This window comes from Melanerpes formicivorus, unplaced genomic scaffold, assembly GCF_026170545.1.
Source record: "Melanerpes formicivorus ecotype bairdi unplaced genomic scaffold, bMelFor1.0.p_v2 SCAF_51, whole genome shotgun sequence".
Lineage (NCBI taxonomy): Eukaryota > Metazoa > Chordata > Aves > Piciformes > Picidae > Melanerpes > Melanerpes formicivorus.
In genome coordinates, this window is record NW_027142403.1 from 1,230,050 (window position 1) to 1,248,609 (window position 18,560).

Genomic DNA, 18,560 nt, shown 5'->3' on the forward strand with positions numbered 1-18,560 from the left:
TGGTTTCTAAAGAAGGTGACTCATCATCATTCACAGGGCTGTGCCTCATGGATTTCTTCTCCATAACAGGGCTGCTCCTCATGGACTTCTTCTCCATGGTTTCCAGGAGCGTTGATCTTCCACATCCAGAGTCACCAGTGTCTCCCCTGTCAGACATCAGCACTCCATTAGGGCCACCACTGCATCTGACACCCTCTTAGCTTTTGCTGTGATGTTCCTAAATCTCTCTTCTCTGCATCAAAACGAAAAACACCCAACAAGGAAAGCCTTGAGCCTGGGAAACAAAAGGAAGAAGACTTTGGCTCATAGCACCCACACTGAAATAGTCCCTGTGCTTAAACATCAGCTGCTGCACAGGCAGGATTTGAATAAGGCTCATCAAAACTTAGGCTACAGACTGAGTAACCATTCATAGATAAATAGTCAAGGATGGACACACCTGGTGAAGAAGAGGAAAACTGGACCTTCCCCATTAGACATCTCCTCCAATGATGGAAACCTGTCTCTGGGTTAGGATCCTGAAGATGGCCACAAAATCCTTCAGAAGATGAGTGTCTCAAGACAGGAAAAAAAGACCATAATCATGTGTTTAGTAGAGAGAGACCTCACCAGCATTATTCTGTTCACCCCAATTACCCTTCCCTGCTATCCAGTGAGTGATGACCTGTACCACCCTTCCTCTCTCCCACCACAGATAATGAGTCTTATCTCTCTCTCGCCTTAGGGTTCATCCAGTGCTCCCAAAGTGCTAATTACATTTTACTCATAAGTTGCTTAATCATAGAATCATGGAATGCACTGGGTTGGAAAAGACCTCAAGAGCACATCTAGTCCAACCCCCCTACAATAAGTAACTAGATCAGATTGCTCAGAGCCTCATCAAGCCTCAACTCCCACAATTAAATTAAGCACCAAGCAGTGCCTTTCCACCTGTACCCAGCTTGTAGTTTGGGTTGTAGACTGGTCCTTTTGCAGAGGCTGAAGTACCCCAAGCCTGTTGCCACAGCTAAAGCCATCTGTCTTCTACAAGCTACCACCCCCCTGCAAGCCCTGCCTCTCAGCTACATAACCAGCAGTGCTTCTCTGAGAGACATGGGCTTTTACTTCCTTGTCTCATTCATTATCCATGTTCACTGTTCCATGCCAAGCTAAATGACAATTATTTCCTCTTTAATAAACAAAAGTGGCCCCTACACGGAGAAAAATCATCTCATTGTTAACAAACAAAAGTCATCTTCTGTTCAGAAGTGTGCAACTCCTTTATCTGGGTTTTTCTGTGACCAGCAGTTTGAAGGATGATTTCCTGCCCTTCTACTCTGCCCTAGTGAGGCTTCATCTGGTATATCATGTCGAGTTCTGGGCTCCCCAGTTCAAGTGAGGCAGGGAGTTACCAGAGAGAATCCAACAGAGGGCTGCAAAGATGATTAAGGAAGTAAAACATCTCTCATGAAGAAACTTTGAGAGACCTGGGGCTGTTTAACCTGGAGAGGAGAAGGCAGAGATGGGATCTGATCAGTGTTTGCAAATACCTTACAGGTGGATGTCAGGAAGAACAGGCCAGTCTCTCTTCACTGGTGCCCAGTGATAGAACAAGGAACAATGGACACGACCTGGAGCATAGAAAGTTCTACCTGAACATAAGGAAAAACTTCTTTGATGTGAGGGTGCCAGAGCAGGCTGCACCAAGAGGTTGTGGAGTCTCCTTCTTTGGAGATGTTCAAAACCCACCTGGACAAGTTCTTGTGCATCTGATCTAGGTGAACCTGCTTTGGAAGGGGAGTTGGTCGTGATGATCTCCAGAGGTCACTTTCCACCCTTATCATTCTGTTATCTTCAGAGGGTAGCAGCCCCTGTCAGACTGGATGCCAGCTACACATGCAGCGTAAAACAGGGCAAAGTGGAGCAGATCATGAAACCATAGGTGCCCATGGCAGGGTGCTTCTTGCTGCCTGCTGAGTGAAGAATGGAAGACTTGGAAATTTGAGTGAAATTTGGAGGAACACTGGGCTTTTGCTGGTGACCTCAGCAGAGCTAAGAATCGAGCAAGAGCCCTGTGAAGTTGTTGACACTAACAAAAACTGGGAAAACCTGAAGCTCCAGTGGCAGTTTCCCCAAGGAGAGGAGGTGTCTCTCATCCCAGCATGAGCTGAGCTGGGGGATCACCATGGTAATCAGAGATAGAGACTCTCACAGAAGCCAGGGAAAGGCTGTTGGTGCAGCCCATGAATGGAAGCAGCAATCTGAAGGGAGTTCACCCCTTCAGAGGCAATGGGGGGGATGGTGGGGAGGGGCACCCAAGGTGAGCCACAGGTCATTTTGTAAGATTCAGGCAGGAAGTTTATTTCCAGCTGGCAGTGGCTAGTGCATGACACTGAAAATCATGCACACAAGCTTTCTGTGCCTGGTTAGAAAGCCTCTGGTGGAGATTTACATTAGACTGAGCATTTCAGCTGACACGTGCCAAGGGATTATGGGTCAGCCTCTTTTTCTCCCTCTACTGTGTGGGAGACAAAAGAGTGCAAGGCATCCTTGCTACCCTGAGACAACCACTGCCTCAGAGAGAGGTCCTTTGCTGCCCCTTTTCGGGTGTTTTGCCCCACTGAAGCAAAGCAAATGTGCCCGGGGTGAGCCCTGCAGTCTAGCAATGTGGCTAATTGAAATCACTTGATTTTGAATGCTAAGTATTTGTTTGCACACAAGCTGGAGTCCACGCCTCTTTTGGAGGATCTGTGGGGCAACTGATGATTACATGCAAGAATACAGACATCTAATTGTGTCATTTTCATTTGTAAATTGGCACTTTGTCCAGAAACCATGCGAGGTGCCGAGGTCTGCTCTGTTTCCCAGGCAGTTCCTTGGAGCCTCATCAGGAATTTTCCTGGGCCCTTGCTCAGCCAGCTGCTGTATTTCAGAGATGAGTTGCAAGTGATTTGTAAATAGTGGTTGCAAAGCTTCCTGGGATGAATAGATGTGATAAAAATACTTGATTTCAGCTCTGCTCTTCAGCTGCTGACAGAGTACAGCATTTAGTCAGCAGACTGGCACAGCTTGGGCAGCAATAGCTGCTCTGTTCATAGAATCACAGAAGGGTTTGGGTTGGAAGGGACTTTAAAGATCATCTAGTTCCAACTCCCATGCCATGGGCAGGGACACCTTCCACTGATCAAGGCCTTATCCAACCTGGCCTCGAATACCTGCAGGGACTGGGCATCCATGACATCCTCGGGAAACCTGTTGCAGTGTCTTACCACCCTCACTAAACAATTTATTTCTAAATCCAGTCTAAATCTACCATCCTTGAGCTTAAATCGATTCCTTCTCATCCTATCACCACAAGCCCTTGTAAAAAGTCCCTTCTTGGCTTTCTTGTAGGCTCTCTTCAGGTACTGGAAGGCTGCTATGTGGTCTCTCTGTAGCTGAACAGCTCCAATACTCCAGGCTGAAGAGCCGAAACTCTCATAGCCCATCCCCACCTCTAGAGGTGTTCAAGCTCTCCCCTGGACACAATCCAGCAGTTCCATGTCCTTATGCTGGGGGCACCACAACTAGATGTAGTATTCCAGGTGGGGTCTCACGAGAGCAGAGGGAGAGAATAACTTCACTCATATTTCATTACACTTGGCACAAAGTTGATACTGAGGAAAACGACCTGGGGGCACTTCTTAGATGCTGAAATAGTCTGGAGTTTCCCAGCCAACTCCTGAAGATTTCAGTCTAATGAGGATTTTGATAGAGTTGCAGAAGCTTGCCTATGTCTAAAAACAAAAGAATAGAATAGAATAGAATAGAATAGAATAGAATAGAATAGAATTACCCAGGTTGGAAAAGACCTTTGAGATCATCGAGTCCAACCTATCACCCAACACCATCTAATCAACTAAACCATGGCACCAAGCACCCCGTCCAGTCTCTTCCTAAACACCTCCAGTGATGGTGACTCCACCACCTCCCTGGGCAGCACATTACAATGGCCAATCACTCTTTCTGTGAAGAACTTCTTCCTAACATTCAGCCTAAAAATGGTGCCATTTTGTACTCACTTACTGAGTGAGCACTTCTTTTCACTTGGAACATCCCAGGCCCAGCATTTTGCCATGGACATTTTGGAGATACAAAGCACAGCTTTCCCCATCTCAACCTGGTTTCAGGGCAGACACTCTCCTTTCTGGGCCACGTGTGTCTACAGCAATGTCTATCTCTTATTACATAAATACCTAATAGTTTTGCATGAGGAAACCACACTGGAGGTGTTTAGGAAGAGACTGGATGGGGTGCTTGGTACCATGGTTTAGTTGATTAGATGGTGTTGGGTGATAAGTTGGACTCAATGATCTCAAAGGTCTCTTCTAACCTGGTTAATTCTATTCTATTCTATTCTATTCTATTCTATTCTATTCTATTCTATTCTATTCTATTCTATTCTATTCTATCTTGCATCATGCCTACATCTTCTACCTCAATAGATACTTAACAACAGTAAACTCACACCAGGTCTTTTACTTCACCCTTTCATTTTAACATAGATTTTTTACCCAGACAGAGTAGCAGAAAGTGTTTCTTTCCACAACAACAGGACTTGACCTGAGAGACTAAATCTTGTCTCTCTCGATCTGACTCAACACAGATAAAATCACCTTTGCTGCTTGCCCAGACAATAGTTGATGTGTATTGGGCAGTTGCCACTGGAAGGACTCTCAGGAAGGTGCATAGATAATGATTTCTCACCCGACTGCAGCTGTCCTGGAAAGGGGCAGAGACTACTGCTGTCGATATTCTCTTGAATATAAGTACCTAAAAACTCTATAAAAGATCTGAGCAACTACTGTCTCAGAAGAAGGAAAACAAAGGAGAAGGAAAAGACCTGGACAATGCCACTGAGAAGGAAAACACAAGAGATGGAAAAGCTCAGGGCAATGCTGCTTGGAAGAAAAATGGAGAGAATACCAGGACAGAGACATCACCATCTAGCCTGGAAGAACCCTCTCTCCGTGTCCTAAGTTCCGCCTGCTGCAGCTTATGGAGCTGAAGAGGCTGCTCGGAGGACAGCAGAGCCAACAAGGACAACATCGCTTCTACAGCCAAAGCTGCAGCACCCTTCTTCTGCAGACCCAACATCTCCTCTACATCCAAAGCTGTAACACCTTTCTTTCACAGACTTAAACTGTCTTGGGGAGTGAGGGTTGTGGTAATATAATTCCTTTCCTCTTCTCTTTCCCTCTTCCCTATGAGCCCTATGAGGAGAGGCTGAGGGAGCTGGGATTGTTTAGCCTGGAGAAGAGGAGGCTCAGGGGAGACCTTCTTGCTCTCTACAACTACCTGAAGTGTGGTTGCAACCAGGTGGGGGGTGGTCTCTTCTCCCAAGCAACCAGCACCAGAACAAGAGGACACAGTCTCAAGCTGCACCAGGGGAAGTTTAGGCTGGAGGTGAGGAGAAAGTTCTTCCCAGAGAGAGTCGTTAGCCATTGGAATGTGCTGCCCAGGGAGGTGCTGGAGTCACCGTCCCTGGAGGTGTTCAAGAGGGGATTGGACGTGGCACTTGGTGCCATGGTTTAGTGATGAGGTCTGTGGTGACAGGTTGAACTTGATGATCTTTGAGGCCTCTTCCAACCTTGGTGATTCTGTGATTCTCTCTCCCCCTCTCTATTTTCTCTCTCTCCTCTTCTGATCCACTTTATTTGTGTAATAAATAGCCTCAAGGGCTGTTGATATTTTGGCCTCATTTGTGCCTCTACTTTCATAACCCAGGAATATTCAAAAGAACTGAGTCTCTTTCCCTCTCTGGCCCGAGACACTTGACCAAGAAGGTCAAGAGAGAATGGAATGAGATATTGAGAGATTTTTTTTTTCACACAAGCATGGAATCCTTGATGAAGGATAAAGTTTTATTCCAGGAGCAAATAACTGCACACAACTACACACATCTATAAGTGAGAGACTTTATTTGAACCAAATTTTCAAATACAGACATCTGTATTATTCTCACTTCTCGGGAATGTTTTCTGCTCATTTTTGAAGCTTGCAACCTTAGGACAATATTCAGGACATATGTGTACATTAGATCTCTGCAGATGGACACATTCATAATGCACAAGTACAATGAGTGAGAGACTCTTTCCAGATCCTCACACAAGAGCATTGGAAATGGGCCGCTCTAATTGTCAAGTTCTGCTCTTATTAGCTTCCAGACACGTCACAGTTCTTGATACTCTCTAGACTGTAGCCACCTTCTTCAGGCCCAAATTTACTACTGTGTTACTTCAGCTGTATGCCAGTGTAATTCCTCAAAATAGGGCTTATGTGATGCACAGGGATTTGTTTCTTTCCTTGGGAACAGGCATGAGCAGAAAAAACAAGCTATTGGATGAATGGTTCACCTAAGATTTTCTTTTGTGAGAGTAGCCTAGGTCTTGGGCTAGGATTTTTTTCGTTTTTGGAAGTGACCAGTGGTTCTGGGTGTGTAATACATGAACCTTGGTGTTCAGAATATACAGGGAACCTGTGGATTGGGCCCCGGTTAAGTGTCTCTCAAGTTGGGCACTCCAGATGTGAGCCACAGGGGTCACTAGCCTGTTCTACAAATCTCAGCCTTCACCTCTTCTTCCAAGTATTGCTCAACAGAGGAATGTAGTAATAAAGCATTGTAGGTAAGAATGCAGGCTCGCACATGACCTGAGATCAACACCCTGAAAAATGGATAGAGGGTAGTGCTTTCAGGACCACCTAAATGACTCATGATCTTCAGTTCCATTTTTTTGGGGGAAAAGCACTGGAGAATTTTAGGCTTGAGACCCAAAATTCACTGCAGAGAGAAGTTTGAACATCCTTCAGCATCTGGGCCTTAGGAGCTGATGCCTCTTTGAAAGCCAGTGAAATGCGTGCTCTCGAGTGCCCACGTCACTTAGGTTATTCTGAAAACTGTACCCTATATACATATGGGTAGATAAGGGGCAGACTTCACAGGCACAAGTGGCAGTTAGACATGTAACTCCCATTGATTTTTTTTCCCCCTCGGGGACCTGGAAAATCCCCCCCCCGAGGAGTTGAATCCTCCTCTCGCGGTAATTTTCACACCAGATTAACACCACTGCTTCCAGTGGAGCGACTCCTGAGTTACCCCAGTGTGAGCGAGAGGAGAACCAGTCCTGAGGTGCTCTAAATATCCAGTGAAAGTGCTAATGTGGCAATGTGGAAAAGCAGGGAATCTGAGCACAGGCCTGGAAGAGGACTCCCACCACCACTCCCCGCATCGCTGAGCTAGCTGCAGGTGACCACCGAACGGACATCTTAGCCAAGGAGGGGTGCCACAAAAACATTCGTTCAGACCCTTCCCTCCACCTCTGCAAACCACAGCCACTCTGTTGCCTTCCTAAAATGCCTATGACAAACGCCAGACTTTCAGCACAAAAAGCCTCCAGTGCTAGTTTGCCATTTGGACACGACAGAAGAAAAGAACTAATTCGCATGGAGAGTTTGGTGGCAACTCCCTCTTTCTGTTTTCCTTCTTTTCTTTCTTTCTAAAGCACTCTCCTCCAGTCATGGCCATTTATTTTATTGAGAATAACATGTTCCCCAAGCAATGGTGTTTATTTTGTCACCATAGGTGAGCTCCTTCTAGCGGAGGCCTCTCATGGGGCTGCATTAGGATTTGGGACTGGAAAGCACCGGGTCTGAAGGGATCTCAGCAGGATGCCCTTCCCCTCCCTTTGGAATGTGGCTCACAGTGGAGCTTCTTGGCTGATGCAACGATTACGAGGGTTGCAGGGTTTTATATGCTATCAATGCAGATGGTCTGTGGATGTCACAAGTGTTGCAAAGCAGACCAAAGTCATGTGAATGATCTACTGCATTGATGAGGGGTGGTAGATTGGGATTTTTTGTTCTTTTCCAAGGTTTAGCCTAGATGAGGTGAAATGTCAAGAGCTGGCCTACAGCTGATACGAGCATTCAGCACAGGTGTGGATCACTAGCACATCTTACTACAGAGGCCTGGAAAAAGCCCCTGTTGGACTCTGAATTTCTACAGCACTGTAAGTGAGGGCAGGCACCATATTCCCCTGTGTGAGTCATTCTGACATACCCTTCCCTCTCAGTACATAAAGTAACAATCACAGGCACCTCCAGGAAAAGCTATATCCTCTTCAGGGAGAGAGGACTAGGTATATACTCCCTGGGGAATTTGTGTTGGTTGTTGCATCAGGAGCAGTAGAAAAGCTCCAAGTATTCTGCTGTATACTCTTTTCTCCACTCTTTACTTCTGGGACCTCCTGCCTCTAGTGCTGCTTTCAGCTCACTTGATATCCTGCTAGAAAAATCATTCCTCAAATGCCCTTGTTCTCCTTCCAGTTTCCGTCCCGTGCTACATCCTTTGTACTGTTTCCTTTTAGCCTTTTAAAAACTGGCTGAAGAGGCAACTCAAGGAAATCCAAATGCTTTTCTCTGCTCTCTTCCTGTACCCAGAAGACAGCCCAGCTTCCTATACAAATCTTGTGTATTACACATTAAACCACTGCCTGCTAAAGGCAGGGTTTGTCTGTGCGCTCTCTCTCTCACGCTCTCTTTGCCCTGACTCTCTGGCAGGATCAGGACACGGTACAATAAGAAAGATAGTGGGGGGGGGTGCTTGGTTACAGCTGGTAATTTTAAACTGAAACCAAGGGAGAGGAATTAGTATTTAAATTGTTTAGGTTTGCAGTTGGTAACCACATACCCCGTTCTCTTTGCAGGGGGGGAAAAAGCCAAAACACAAACCCCAACCCTTTGTCCTCTAAGCAATATGGCAAAGTTGTGTTCTTAGGAACGGTGACAAAACGCACTCAATGCCCCAACCATCAGCCAAGGGGGAGGCAGCGTGCAAAGTACAAAGATAAAATATCCCTGGGGAGACAAAAATGTTTCTGGGTTTTTTTTTTTGAGGAGGGAGGAAGGCCTATGTCCAGGAAGACATGAGAGGCAGTTTTCTTTTCCTTATAAAGTTAAAAATAGTAATAGTAAAGTGGAGGCAGGATGAAAAGTTTGGGGTCAGAAGAGCTGGGAGACCACGTGGTCTTTGCAGAAACACGCAAGACAGTCCTGAAGAAAAACTCTTGTAAATGGTCATGACGGGAGATGAGGCTAAACAAAAACTGCACTCTCTCCTTCCTGCCTCCTCCCAAACACTTCTCCCACGAATCATGAGAGCTGAACCTCAGTTCTCTCGACTCGGTGCTAGAGACATGGGGGGTCCGAGCTGGGCTGGGCATCTCGTGTGCTACAAACAGCAAACATCCTCTACATCTCTCCTCCCTACGCCTCAGCCCCCCGTGTCCGTCAGAGCGCTCTCCCTCCCCAAACACCAGCCACCCCCCTGCCACTTCCACGGCAGAAATGGGCGGGGGGGGTGAGACCTGACATACGGTCCAAGCAGTGCCTGATGTCCGCGCTACATTTGCTGAATTGAGGTCAGGCTGGAAGGTGTCTCAGGGTGTACCACCCATCATGACATGGGAATATTAGCATATATATCGTTTATGAAGTATGACACAATACCTATCTGTCAGTCAGCCCATCTTTCTACCTATTGAGTCTGTCTAATCTACTTTAGCTAGCTATGTTTCACTATCTCTATCAATCATCTATTGCTCCATATTATCTATTTTCGTCTCGTCTCTCTCTCATCTTATTCACTCTAATCTTTCTTACTCTAGCTATACTCCCCTCTCTCTCCCTATCATCCATCTATCCACTCGAAAATCTTTCCTCTTCTCTCGCTAATCCCTGCTTTTAAAAATCTCTGTCCAATCTCTCTCCCACTCTCTCCCTCTCTTTTTCAAAAATCCTCCTACTCTCTTTCTCTCTCTCTCTCTTATTTCTACACAAAGCCAGGAAGCACATGGAAATGAATCCTGATGTGTTTTGATGGCACTTCCAGTGAGCGGTCTGTGGTCAAACCCATCATCTCTGAGGAGACACCGTCATCTTTTCTCCCTATTTCCAACAAAGAGATGGAGGAGAACAAAAGGCAGTGGGGGCCAGCCAGCCCTTTGAAGGCTGGCAGGACTGCCACTCCAAGACTCAGCCACGTTAGGGCTGTCAGTAGACCCATCACTTTGGTGTTACTGCAGTAAGGCCAATTTAATTGTGGTCCTGCAGCATCATACCGCCACCCTGCAGGGTATGCTGGGTGTCATTGTCCAAGTGGCCAGGAAACCATGCGCAAGCTGGTGGGAAAGCACATGAAAACAATCAGGGAAGTGAAAGACCAATAACTGGGCTTTCATAAAAGCCCAGTTATGACTGAACACATTTTAACTCTTCACACTTGCAGCTCATAAACAGAGCAGTGGAATCTGACAGCTGTTCAGGCTCAGAGCTGGGCATCTGTCAGTGCTCCACTGGGACAGGCCGGGTCTAGCAGGCGTGTGGTTGGAGCACCCCAGGGAACATCCTGCAACCCATGGAAAGCAGTAGTGGAGATTGATGAGGTGGTGCTCTGCCCACAATGCCAAGCCTGTGCCATGCTTTTAGCAGGAGGCTGGGAAAGGCCATAAAAAGCTATAATCCTTGGCCCTCGTTAGAGCTGGTGAACCATCCTGGGCTTCACCATGGAGCAGGAATGAGGTATTTCTCAAAGAGCCGTTGACTGACTTCTACATCAGCAGAACTTGTCCTGCCCACGTGCCTATCTATTCAGTGCCTTGGCCCAATTTATGTGGCCAAAAACACAACATTTTTGGAGGGCCACACTACACTTCCCAATGACTTCTCCAACTCCAGCCCAATAGTGTGAGCATCATCCTGCTGCCAGGAGGAGCTTAGGCCCCAGGACCCTGTTCCCTCATGGCTGTTGGTGCACCCCTCAGCAGGGCTCAGGCCTTCAGTGTGGACCCTAATGGCCCCTGTGTTGGCTCATCCCTACATAGTCAGTCAGCATGCTTCTCCAAATCAAGGCCTAGAGGTCTCCTAGAGGGCTGCTTATTTTGTTCCTTCCTGCAGCTGATTCTGTTATATCATCTACGTTAATTAGCACTTGCCTCAAAATCCAATCCTGCTTCCCTTAAAAGTCCCCACAGCAGTCCCAGGGAAAGCGGCAGGTCACCGTCTGGCGGCCAAGGAGCACAGCAGGGCCACGCAAGAAGCGGCCCACCAAAGACCGCAGGCCAGCAGCAAGCGCGGCAGCATAGAAATGCGACACGGTGGTGTTCATGATCATTATTCTCATTTATTATCATTATTGTTCAGTTTGAAAAAGGAGCCTGGAGCCAAGAATTATGCTAATTGGCACTTGGTATTTTTTTTTCCTTTCCTTTTTTTTTTTTGGGGGGGGGAGGTTTTTTTGGTTGTTGTTTTTTTTTCCTGGTTGCTGTTGTTGTTTTAATTCTGAACACAAACTGGGGTTTAGTATTAGTTTGATTTTTTTTTGGGGGTGGGGGTGGGGGAGGATTTGGTCTTTTCCTTGTCGTTTTGTTTTCATTCCATCACATTGAAAAAGGAAGAAAAGGAATTTTTTGTTGTTGTTGTTAGGTTTGGTTAAGTTTGGTTTGGTTTGGTTTGGTTTTCTTTCTTTTTTTTTTTCTGTCTTTTTTTTGTTTTCTCCTTTTTTGTTTTGTTTCTCTTTTTTTGTTTGTTTGTTTTTGCTTTCACTGGCTTGGTAAGTTTGGACTCCTCGGATGAAGGGTAACATTGCACACACACACACACACACTTGGAGAAGAGAGAGAGGAGAGAGAAAGAGAGAGAGAGAGGGAGAGAGAGAGAGAGAGCGCGCTCGCGGTGGGCAGACAGACACACGCACGCGCCAGGTCAAAGAACTCTGATACAGTGCAAGAATTTTTCCCAAAATGATTGGATCATCATTACCAAAAAACTCGCCATAACAACACCAAGAAACAAAGAAATGTTTTAAGCCACACTGTTTGACTGGGATTTTTTCCTGCTTTTTTTTTTTTTTTTTTGTCTTTTTTTTTGTCTTCTTTTTTTTTTTTTTTTTTTTTTCTTTCTCTTTTCTTTAAATGTTTTGCCACACAGAGAGAAAAAGGGGTTCGGAGTGGGAAGGGGAGAGGGGGCGGGGACGGGCTCACGGGCGTGAGCAGGAAGGGGAGAGATGGAGATCGGGGCGGGGGGTGGGGTTGGGGGAAGGAAGGGTGAAGGGATAGGGGGAGGGAGGGAGGGGCAGTGGGGAGTAATTTCTTAATGTTCAGGCATTTTCTTGGTCCGCCTTGCTCTCTTCTTCTTTCACCTCTTCCTGCTGGGCACTTTCAGTAGGTTTGGTTTCTTCTACAGCATCTAGTGGAGAAAGAGATGGTCCAGGGTTAGTCAGCCGTCATCTAAAGCGTCCTGCGCGTGCACCCAAGCCGTTGCACGATGGACTGCGTAACTTCGGGCCTCTCTCTCCCCGTCAAAGTCCCCCTGGCATTTCTGCAGCATGGAAAGGATGTGCCCAAGGGTCAGCCCCAGCAGGCAAGTGTGCAGCTTTCACAAAACAGCTCTAGCCCCATCAGAAAGCATGTGCAACTGGAAGGAGCTGCCTAGCTTGCTGCTGGTGTAGCAGGCAGCCACTATTTATTTCACCAGGTGCACTGATTAGGCTCTGAGTTTGCCAGCTAAATCAGACACATTTTTACTGCACCCTGTGCACTGACTAGGCCAACCACTGCTGAATTTTTGTCCCTCTGATTACTACCATGGATCGTCCCGGCCAAGACTTGAAGAGACTGCAAAGAGAAAACTCTACACATACTTGAAGGCTGTAAGACCCAGAGGGAGAGAAAATTAAAAACCTGTAACTCAGACTTGTCTTAAATTGAGCAGAGATCTAGACTAATATCTCTAGCCTTCAAGAATGGAAGCCTTCCTTCAAGCAGTTGTCACATCACGCCAGTTTTCAGGGCTCTCCTTTCAAAAGCAAAGCTGCCTCGAGGGGAAGCAATGAGTGCAACTGGGGACTGGGTCTGCCTGTCAATCAGACACCTTCATTCACAGGAGAAGTTAAAAGAAATGCTAGGAGCCCACAACAATGAACTAGTCAGGGGATCAGAACCGAGGGGAAGGCAGAGGGCAGCCAGGAGGGACATGGCAAACAAAAGTAGTGGCCCTAAAGCCAGAGTGATCTTATTGCTGGGTTCATCCAGTCCATGATACCATACGCCCTTCCCCACAGCAGGACAGGGTTCAATCATCTCCAAGTCCCTGATGACCAACTTTGGTCATGTCAGATGTACAAGCTAGTGCACTAACACTCTCGAGCTTCTTCCAGCAACCCTGCTAAGGTCTGTGCACTGTGTGGATTGCTTTTTACAGAAGGTGGTGATGGTTCACCAAGGGCTGCAGGGCTGTAAGGTAGAGTAATGCACAAGAACCTTATTGCACTGTAGTGGATGGTCTGCTCCATTGCCATCTCTCCCTATTCCTTAGTGACTGCACTTCACAGATACACAGACCATGGATAATTCAAGCAAGCAGCATTGCTCCAGAGTGGGGATAAAGAACAAGGGAAAGAAAAAGTGCTGAAGGGCAGGGTGGTGTGGGACAGAGGAAAATTTATCTACTGAAGGAGTGCTCAAGCATTGGAACAGGCTGCCTAGGGAGATGATGGAGTCACCATCCCTGGAGGTGTTAGAAAAATGTGTAGACCTGGCACTTCAGGGCATGGTTTAGTGGCCATGGTGGTGTTAGGTTGGCAGTTGGACTCAATGAACTTAGATGTCTTTTCCAGTCAGGACAATCCTATGATTCTATGCCACCCACCTCAATGCTGACATTTGTCATACCTCCCTATCATCATTGTAACCCCACTGATCATTCACAGAGAATGTTAGTGTCCCTGAACAGCTCCTGGTTTCTCTGATGGACTATCAGGTGACATTGTACCAGCAAATAAAATGGTCCAGGGACTGCTCTTTGGCCCCAAAGTCAGCTAGCACCACGCAGCTCATGGACGTCCATATGGATCAACTCTTACCCTCCAGCACTCAGTGGTTGTGTCTGCAAGCTGTTTGGGACAGAGTTGGTGTATTCAAAAATCACACAGTGGGCCATGTTGCCACTTTATCAATACAAACATTCAAATGCCAGAGTTTGGTTTGCAAGGATTAGCACCCTCACACTCATGTTCAGGATTAGTGAGAATGCTAACTGGGATGAGAAACTTTCCCTACTGTCATCATTCACACATTTTGGCCTGGTCCATTCGATGCCATCAGATGGCAGACTTGTATTTGCTTTTAAGACTGGCAGTAGGTACTGCATTCCTCCCTCCCTCTCTCTTTCAGCTATTAGCTTTTAAACACGTTCCTAATCAGCATTTCTATATGGATCATCTTTAAGATGTGTGTAACTTCATATCCTGGATCATCTTCACTACAGGCTCTGCTTTTGGATCTTCAAATACTTCTTGTACTCTGACTGTTGATCTTCCAAAAGGAAAATGTCTGTGAGAATATCCCTGTGGCCTGAGTCCCTGCACCTGCAAACCCCTTGTCAGCATAAACATCTGTGGCATTTCTTTCCCTTGATACTGAACAGCTAAACAGGATGCTACTGAAGGACTCCTTCTGCATAGAGTCATAGAATCATAGAACTGTTAGGGTTGGAAGGGACCTCAAGGATCATTTAGTTCCAACTCCCCTGCCATGGGCAGGGACACCTCACACTAGATCACGTTCCTCAGAGCCTGGTCTTCAAAACCTCCAGGGATAGGGCTTCTACCACCTCCCTGGGCAACCTGTTCCAGTGTCTCACCAACCTCATGGTGAAGAACTTCTTCCTAACATCCAATCTGAATCTACCCATTTCTATTTTTGTTCCATTCCCCCTGGTCCTATCACTCCCTGACACCCTAAAAAGTCCCTCCCCAGCTTTCTTGTAGCCCCCTTCAGATACTAGAAGGCCACAATAAGGCTCCTCAGAGCCTTCTCTTCTTCAGACTGAACAGCCCCAACTCCCTCAGTCTGTCCTCATAGAAAAGGAGCTCCATCCCTCTAATCATCCTCATGGCCCTTCTCTGGACATGTTCCAGCGTGTCCAGATCCTTCCTGTAATAGGGGCTCCAGAACTGGATGCATTACTCTAGGTGGGGTCCCACCAGAACGGAGTAGAGGGGGAGAATCAGCTTCCTTGACCTGCTGGCTGTACTTCTCTTGATGCATATGGTACAGCTACAACCATGAACCAAAGATAAAATGGGCAACTGATTAAGATAGGATCCATGTATGGTTGTAAGGCAAAGCAGGCCAATTTACTCTAGATTTGTTGATTTTCCTGAATGCTTGATTGAACTTCAGAGGGAAGGGAGGGGAGTCCTTTTAATCCTGCTCTTCTCCAAGGGATGCATAGCAGGAGGCACGCTGAACTTTGGAGCCAAGAGTGGAATCCCAGTGCACAACCATCTACCCCTATATCTGAGTCGAAAGACTATATTAGCCTGCAGCAAAGCATGCTTTCCTCTGACAGATCTTAATAAGGCTTTGCTATAAGGCTCTGATAGACCTTAATAAGGCAGAATTTTTGTGGTTTGCTTTTTTTTTTCAAGAGGGAAATTCAAGCTGAATGAAAGAGCAACCAAGGATAGGAAGTGCATTTTCCAGGAGCACTGTGTTTCTTTATGGCTCCCAAATTCTGTACCTTCCTACTGAAACGATGCAGGTTTTAGCCAACAGTTCTCACAGCCTCCTCAGGACAGGACAACAGAAGGGCCAGTAACACAAAAAGCACAAGGATAGACACTGGGAGGTCCTGCATTCCTGCTGTGATACTGAGTGCCTTGGCCAAGGTATATAAACTGCTAAGTTGCACAGATGCCCATATTATATAAGCAGCTGAAAGTGGGGTTCAGCTCCTACAGTGGTAAACTCTTGACAGTTGTCCTAGCAAGATGTGCAGGAAATGTGGTTGCACACAAAGTGGGGGAGCTGGCAACCTCAGTGATGTGGGGTAGCTCACAATGGTTCCTGTGCCATTCTTGCTCTCAGGATAGGCAGGCAGATTGAAATGTCATTTTCTGCAATGTTTTCTTCTCTGTTGGCTCACTACAGTGGCAAATCTAATTTCCAGGGAGTGCCCATGGTGCCCAGAGATCCCTGTCTGGCAGAGGAATTGCACAGGATTTCCTTGCTGCCCCAGCTGGTCTTCTCTGGAGAGCAGCTAGTGGTAGGCAGACAGCTGAACCAGCCCAGAGACTGCACTGATTTCTGCCATGGAGCAGAAATGGCCATGGCAGCACATTCCAATGGCTAACAACTCTCTCTGTGAAGAACTTTCTCCTCACCTCCAGCCTAAACTTCCCCTGGCACAGCTTGGGACTGTGTCCTCTTGTTCTGGAGCTGGTTGCTTGAGAGAAGACACCAACCCCCTCCTGGCTACATCCACCCTTCAGGTAGTTGCAGACAGCAATAAGGTCTCCCCTGAGCCCCCATTCCATACATCAGAGAGGATATTTCTTACACTGCTTTTTACCCAACCTAGTTTTGGTTTCCCACTTCCTTGAACTCTGGGCTACCACACCTTTTAGTTTGTGTTCAGATGCAGTTATACAGACTGAACTGCACAGCCTCAGAATTTCTCATTCACTGTCACAGCATCATAGAATTGTTTAATTTGGAAAAGACCTCTAAGATCACAGAGTCCAACAGTCAGCCTAACACCACTGTGGCCACTCATCCATGTCCCAGAGTTCCATGTCCATATGTTTCTTAAGCACCTCCAAGATAAAGCATGAATGGCCAAGTCAAAAAGCTGAAACAACAATTGAGTCCATCATCAGTATTGAGTCCATCATCAGTAAATTTGCTGACAACACCAAGCTGGGGGCAGGAGTTGATCTGCTGGAGGGTAGAGAGGCTCTGCAGAGGGACCTCGACAGGCTGGACAGATGGGCAGAGTCCAATGGCATGAGATTTAACACATCCAAGTGTCGGGTTGTGCACATTGGCCACAACAACCCCATGCAGTGCTACAGGCTGGGGTCAGAGTGGCTGGAGAGTAGCCAGGCAGAGAGGGACCTGGGGGTACTGGTCGATGGTAGGCTGAACATGAGCCTGCAGTGTGCCCAGGCAGCCAAGAGGGCCAATGGCATCCTGGCCTGTAGCAGGAACAGTGTGGCCAGCAGGAGCAGGGAGGTCATTCTGCCCCTGTATACTGCACTGGTTAGGCCACACCTCGAGTACTGTGTCCAGTTCTGGGCCCCTCAGTTTAGGAAGGAGGTTGACTTGCTGGAACGAGTCCAGAGAAGGGCAACAAAGTTGGTGAGGGGTTTGGAACACAAACCCTATGAGGAGAGGCTGAGGGAGCTGGGGTTGCTCAGCCTGGAGAAGAGGAGACGCAGGGGTGACCTTATCACTTTCTACAACTACCTGAAGGGAGGTTGTAGACAGGCAGAGGTTGGTCTCTTCTCCCAGGCACCCAGTACCAGAACAAGAGGACACAGTCTCAGGCTGTGCCAGGGGAGGTTTAGGTTGGATGTTAGGAAGAAGTTCTATACAGAAAGAGTGATTGCCCATTGGAATGGGCTGCCCGGGGAGGTGGTGGAGTCGCCATCATTGAAGGTGTTCAGGAGGAGACTTGATGGGGTGCTTGGTGCCATGGTTTAGTTGTTTAGGTGGGTTGGATTGGTTGATGGGTTGGACACGATGATCTTGAAGGTCTCTTCCAACCTGGTTTGGTTTATTCTAATTCTAATAAAGTTTATTCTAATTCTAACTCAACCAACTCAAGACCAAGAACAGAACCCACCAAGTTTGTGCTTTCAGTCATCACCCTCACACTTGTTTCAATGCACAACAATCATCCTTTGCACTAGTTTTGGTTATTCCAGACCTGTGGGCATCCCTCCTCCCCCAGCCTTCCCCGCCCCCCTTTCCCCCCAGCTTTGGAATCTGAATTGTTGTGCAGCCTTGCCTTTTGTTTCAGTCTTTTGAAACCTATGCTGCAATCCAAATCATCCTATAGTATGGGATAAGACCCTTAATGGGAAGGTCATGAGTTCAAGCCTGCAGTGGGCAGTAGTGTCCTCCCTACTCTAGTCATGAGGTCTGTGGTGACAGGTTGGACTCGATGATCTTTGAGGTCTCTTCCAACCTTAGTGATACTGAAATAAGCTTGCCAAAGAGACAGGCATCTGTGAGTTGAGATGCCAGCAACCTCACTTCAATCTAACAAGATGAGCAACCTTTTGGGCAGCCTCAGACAAGCCTTAATCTGTGACTGCAGAATTGCTGAAGTGGTAGCGCTGTGTGATGGGAGAGGCTAAAGTGTGATTGCTTCCCAGATGAAGGTGCTGGGTCAGAGACCTGCTTAATACCTACAGCTCCAACTGGTACTTGCTAGGGAACTGCCTTGCCCATGGAAGAGAAACAGTATGGAAATGATCTACAGATGCTTGCTGAAATGGGGTCTCAGAGAGCTCCTGCCCCTCAGCACTTCATTTATTTCCTGGAAAGGGTGAGAATCATGCCTGTGAGCCCTGCTGAGGAGCAAACGCCTTGAACATATGCAGCTTTCATTGCTGTAAAGCTGAAGCAGGCGTGGAAGCAGCAGTTTTGCTGGATGGTGGGACTTCCAGCTGCCTTTGCCTACACTGTGCTCTAATG

General features: G+C 47.1%; 1 protein-coding gene across 1 annotated transcript in view; it reads right to left on the bottom strand.

The window, feature by feature from the left end:
• Window positions 1–5,920: 5,920 nt before the first annotated feature.
• GAP43 (growth associated protein 43) overlaps window positions 5,921–18,560 on the bottom strand; it is a 79,125-nt gene continuing 66,485 nt past the window's right edge. Inside the window, exon 3 of the mRNA XM_068160586.1 lies at window positions 5,921–12,261. Within this exon, the coding sequence (XP_068016687.1) occupies window positions 12,173–12,261 (89 nt within the window). The 3' untranslated portion in view covers window positions 5,921–12,172. The remainder of the gene's footprint in view (window positions 12,262–18,560) is intronic.